A 6,000-nucleotide genomic window follows, 5' to 3' on the forward strand; every position below is an offset into this window, starting at 1 on the left:
TCGTGGGCTCCTCTGAGGACACCTAGGGATGGGACTGTGTGAGGAAATTAGAGCATGAGCTCCTCTTAGGACACTTAGTAATAGGACAAAAGTGGGGACATTGAATTGTGAGCTCCACTGAATACAATTAGTGATGGGACTATGGTGGGAACATTAGATTGTGAGCTCCACAGAGGACAATAAGTGATAGGACATTGGTGGAAACATTGGATCGTGAGCTCCTCTGAGGGCACCTAGTGATGGGACTACGGTGGGGGCATTAGATTGTGAGCTCCTATGAGGAAACTTAGTGATGGGGCTATGGCGAGGATTCCTAATAAAAGGACTATGGTGGCAACCATAGTTTGTGAGCTCCTTTGAGGACACTTAGTGATAGGACTTTGGTGGAGACATTAGACTGTGACCTCCTCTAAGGGTTAATATTGATAGGACTATGGTGCAAACATTAGATTGTGAGCTCCTCTGAGGAGACGTATTGATGGGACTATGATGAAGACACTTAGTAAAACGACTATGGTGCCAACATTAGTTTGTGAGCTCCTCTGAGAACAATTAGGGAAATGACAATGGTGAGGACATTAGATTGTGAGCTTCTCTGAGTACACTTAGTGATGGGAATATAGAGAGGACATCAGATTGTAAACCCCTCAGAAGGCACTTAGTTATAGGACTATGGTGGGAACTTTAGATTATAAACTCATTTGAGGACACTTTGGGTGTTTATGAGCGCCTCAGAGGACACCTAGTGATGGGGCTATGGTAAAGACATTAGAGTGTGATCTCCTATGAAGACACTTGGTTATGGGACCATAGTGAGGACATTAGAATGTGAGCTCTCCTGAGGACACTAACTGATAGGACTATGGTGAGGACATTAGATTTTGAGCTCCTCTGAGGACACCTAGTGATGGGATAATGGTGAGGACATTAGATTGTGAGCTCCTATGAGGGCACTTTATTATTATTATTATTATTATTATTGTTATACAGTATTTATATAGCACCATCATATTACACAGCGCTGTACATAGTCCATAGTCATGTCACTAGCTGTCCCTCAAAGGAGCTCACAATCTATTGTCCCTATCATAGTCATATGTCATTAAGTCTAAGGGAGTTAGTCAATTGTTAGGGAGAAGCCAATTAACCTCACTGCATGTTTTTGGGATGTGGGAGGAAACTGGAGTACCCGGAGGAAACCCACACAGACAGAACCTGCAAACTCCATGCAGATAATATCCTGGGACGGGATCGAACCTGGGACCTAGTGCTGCAAAGTCAGAGTCCGAATCACTTAGTGATAGGACTAGGATAAGGATAATAAAAGCTCCTCTGAGTACACTTAGTGATTGGACTACAGAGAGGCTATTGGATTGTGAATTCCTCTAAGGACACTTAGTAAAAGGACTATGGTGGAGACATTAGATTGTGAGCTCCTCTGAGGACAATTAGTGATAGGACTATGGTGGGGACATTAGATTGTGAGCTCCTCTGATGGTGAGGACATTAGATTGTGAGCTCTTCTGAGGACACTTAGTGATAGGACTGGGGTAAGGATATTGGAGTGTGAGCTACTCCGAGTACACTTAGTTTTAGGACTATGGAGGGGATATTAGATTGTGAGCTGCTCTGAGGGCCCTTAGTGATAGGACTATAGTGTGAAAATTAGATTGTGAGCTGCTCTAAGGGCAATTAGTTATAGGACTATGGTGGGAACATTGAATAGTGAGCTTTGCTGAGCACAATTAGTGATAGTACTATGGTGAGGACATTAGATTTTGAGCTCCTCTGGGAGACATTTAGTGATGGGAATATAGAAAGGACATTCGATTTTGAGTTCCTCTGAGGACATTTAGTGATAGGACTATGGTGGGGACATTAGATTGTGAGCTCCTCTAAGGACAAATAGTGATGGGACTATGGTGGGAATATCAGATTGTGAGCTCCTCTGAGGTTACTTAGTGTTAGGACTTTGGTGGGGGCATTCAATTGTGAGCCCCTCTGATGACTCTTAGTGATGGGACTATGGTGAGGACATTAGATTGTTTGCTCCTCTGAGGCAAACTTAGTGATGGGACTGTGGAGGGGAAATTATATTGTGAGCGCCTCTGAGGGCACTTAGTGACAGGACTATGGTGGGGACATTAGATTGTGAGCTCCTCTGAGGACAATTATTGATAGATCTCTGGTGGGGACATTAGTTTATAAATTCCACTGAGGACAATTAATGATAGGACATTTGTGAGCTCCTCTGAGAACTCTTAGTGATGGGACTACGGTGGGGGCATTAGATTGTGAGCTCCTCTGAAGACACTTAGTGATGGGACTACGGTGGGGGCATTAGATCGTGAGCTCCTCTGAGGACACTTAGTGATAGGAGTATTATGGGGACATTAGATTGTGAGCTACTCTGAGGAGACTTTTTAAAAGGGGTATAGTGGGAACATTGGATAGTGAGCCCCTCTTAGGACAATTAGTGATGGGACTATGGTGGGAAATTAGATTATGAGCTCCTCTGAGGACACTTAATGAATGGACTATGGTGAGGACATTAGATTGTGAGCTCATCTGAGGACACTTAGTGATAGGAGTTAGGTGGGGATATTAGATTGTGAGCTCCTCTGAGGACACTTAGTAAAAAGATTTTAGTAGGAAGGTTAGATAGTGAACTGCTCAGAGGACACTTAGTTATGGGACATTGGTGTGCTCATTAAATTGTGAGCTCCTCTGAGGACACTTAGTAATGGGTCTATGGTGAGAACACTTAGTAAAAGGACTATGGTGGCAGCATTAGATTGTGAACTCCTTTGAGGACATTTAATAATAGGACTATGGTAGGGATATTGTATTGTGAGCTCCTCTGAGGGCATTTAGTGACAGGACTATGGTGGGGGCATTAGATTGTGAGTTCCTCTAAGGACAATTATTGATAGAACTCTGGTGGGGACATTAGTTTATAAACTCCACTGAGGACAATTAGTGATAGGACATTTGTGAGCTCCTCTGAGGACACTTAGTGATAGGAATATTATGGGGACATTAGATTGTGAGCTACTCTGAGGAGACTTTTTAAAAGGGTTATGGTGGGAACATTGGATAGTGAGCCCCTCTTAGGACAATTAGTGATGGGACTATGGTGGGAAATTAGGTTTATGAGCTTCTCTGAGGACACTCTGACGACACTTAGTGATGGGACTATAATGAGGACACTTAGTAAAAGGACTATGGTGGCAACATTAGATTGTGAGCACCCGTGAGGACGTTTATTGATGGGACTATGGTGGCAACATTAGATTGTGAGCTCCTGTGAGGACGTTTATTGATGGGACTATGGTGAGGACATTTAGTGATGGGACTATGGTGGCAACATTAGATTGTGAGCTCCTGTGAGGACATTTAGTGATGGGACTATGGTGGCAACATTAGATTGTGAGCTCCTGTGAGGATATTTAGTTATAGGACTATGGTAAGGACATTAGATTGTGAGCTCCTCTGAACACACTTAGTGATAGGAGTATGGTGGGGATATTAGGTGTGCAGAAAGAAACAGCTAAGAATAAGGTCATGGGTTGGGTTCTTAGGAGAACCTGTAACTGTCTGGATTAGAGAAGAAGAATTACGTTTGGAATGGTCATTTCTGCCTATCAGGTATTTCTTTTGACTGATTGTATTTTAGGGATATTGCATGGGGAGAAATGTGAATTTCATTCTTTGGTTTAATTTCTTGTTTTATGTGTTATGGTAACTAGATGGGGTTTTTATTCAAATGTACACGTATATACAATGACGCCCTACATATACATTGACCCCCCCCCCATATATCAATGACCCCCTATCCGCACACATGAACAGACGAGGATATGATGTATGAAATCATTTTATTTTTGTCTACAAATAAATAAAAATGGCTCCACCATTAACTGAATACAAAGCACAATCTATGCAATCTCCAGCAGTGCTTTCACCATGGCACCAATGCCATCATACACCTCATGCAGGGGGCTGTTACTCATGAAGGCGCAGGTTGTCACCAGCTTGTTCTTGGTGTCCACATGAACTTCATTCACCTGCTTGTTGACGTGTTTACAACCCAGCTGCTTTATAGCTGCTGCCGTCCCAGCGTGGGGCCACCTGCGGATGACATCACAAGAATCAACCAATTGAAATACAGCTTTATACAGCCCTCAGGGAGGAGCGGGCACCGGGGCCATTGCCTATAGGTGGCACAAGGAAAGAAAAGACATTTCCTGGACCATGATTGGTGAAAAAAAATCTCCAAAAACTAAAGTGAGCGTTGAACTGATGAAAATAAAAGCTCATTAGGGTGATAATAGGAGGAGGAAGAGCAGGAAGGGTTTAAATATAGCTGAGGAGGAATAATGAAGAAGTAATAAGAGCTTCATGTGGGTCATGTGACTGTAATGTTGTTACATTGTATTTATGAATAACGTCTCCAATCACTGATTGCAGGCTGATTATTTATGTGGTGTTATTATTATTATTAATATTATTAATAAAGAGTATTTCTATATCGCCAACATAGGACACAGCACTGTACATTAATACATAGACATAGAACATTCACCTACTTTTCACACTCTGTGTCACAGCCCACGGTCACCTCACAGCCCGGGATGAGTTTGGCGGCCAATACCGGGGAGATGCAGCACAACCCGATTGGTTTATTACTGGCGTGAAAAGATTTCACCGTTTCCTCCACAGCCTTCAGAACTGAGCAATCCTTCCCTTGAACCGCCCATGAAGACAAGTTCTTAGCAACCCCAAAACCACCTGGAGGACCAAAAGATGGGCGACAATCACATGACTGATTTCAAAATATTCTGGGGGGACAGCAAAGTGTATTATGGGGGGTAGAGGAGGGTTCGAGCCTCTGTCAGGTTTCTTTCTCCTGCCAATGTCCCAGAGACACAACAGGAAGTTGGAAACGATTCCAGGTGTCACCAACACAGGTCTATTCCTTTTCTAGTGACAACGATGACATTGGATTCCTATCACTTTCAGTTCTGGTGACACTGGGACAACCCCTTGCGGAGACACCAATAAAAGCCTGACAGGGGCGGGCAACCCACAAGTATATTCCTCTACAGATTGCGGGGTGTTTGATCACTGTACCTGGTATGATCAATGCATCATATTCACTGACTTTCAGATCCTTCAGATCAGTGATTTTTCCTCTGGCAATCCGAGCGCTCTCTTTAAGTACCCATCGTTTCTCCGTCATTGGCTGTCCGGTTACATGGTCCACCACATGCATCTGTTCTATGTTGGGGGCAAAGACGGTGTACTGTGGGGGCAAAAAGAAGAAATTCTCATGGAGGGGCACAAGACATATCTAGAAGAATCTAAAATCAACATTATTCTGCCCTGATCCTGCCAGAAACCTTGGGACTCCATACCTTCCTGTCCGAAGTGTTCCCAGTTACATTGTTCCTGGTTCTGTATCTGATATATTAGGAATGGTGATACCTGTTGTCACAGCTGTGTTACCCGAACCCCCCACACACACCAGTACACACACCCAGACACCAACACATATGAGAAAAGAAAGCAGAATGTCTTCCTGTTGTCTCACCTGGACTCCAGCCCGGCTCAGGTGCACCAACACTGCTGACGATTCATGGATTTCACTGCCATCAAACACCCCACAACCGGAGAGAATCACTGCTACCTTCCTGGACATGATGAGCGAGAGGGAGGTATAGAGAGAGGACTGAGAACTGTGCAGTGCCTGTGTCACCTGCACCTTTATACATGCAGCACACAGGTGTGCGCAGGGCGTGACTGAGAAGGCGGGGTGACACTCAGCATTTCCTCTCTATCTGGGATTTCCCTGGCTGCATCATCACCAGGAAGAGCCAACCTCACTCAATTATTAATCTTTGCGAGGAGGAAATGAAATGATAACATGACACAGCACAGGTATGACAGGGACACCTAGAAATTCTCTCATTTACAGAGCTCTCAATTCTCTCCATCTAT

General features: G+C 43.9%; 1 protein-coding gene across 1 annotated transcript; it reads right to left on the minus strand.

Moving 5' to 3' along the window:
• Window positions 1-3,861: 3,861 nt before the first annotated feature.
• Window positions 3,862-5,753, minus strand: LOC140343232 (putative glutamine amidotransferase-like class 1 domain-containing protein 3B, mitochondrial). The gene is made up of 4 exons (XM_072429802.1): window positions 5,594-5,753; window positions 5,134-5,305; window positions 4,590-4,791; window positions 3,862-4,131 (listed from the first exon to the last, which is right to left on the minus strand). Exons 1-4 carry the CDS (start codon window positions 5,699-5,701, stop codon window positions 3,939-3,941), a joined length of 675 nt encoding a protein of 224 aa, XP_072285903.1. The 5' UTR covers window positions 5,702-5,753; the 3' UTR covers window positions 3,862-3,938.
• Window positions 5,754-6,000: the final 247 nt, after the last annotated feature.

Source organism: Pyxicephalus adspersus, chromosome Z (genome assembly GCF_032062135.1).
Source record: "Pyxicephalus adspersus chromosome Z, UCB_Pads_2.0, whole genome shotgun sequence".
Classification (NCBI taxonomy): Eukaryota; Metazoa; Chordata; class Amphibia; order Anura; family Pyxicephalidae; genus Pyxicephalus; species Pyxicephalus adspersus.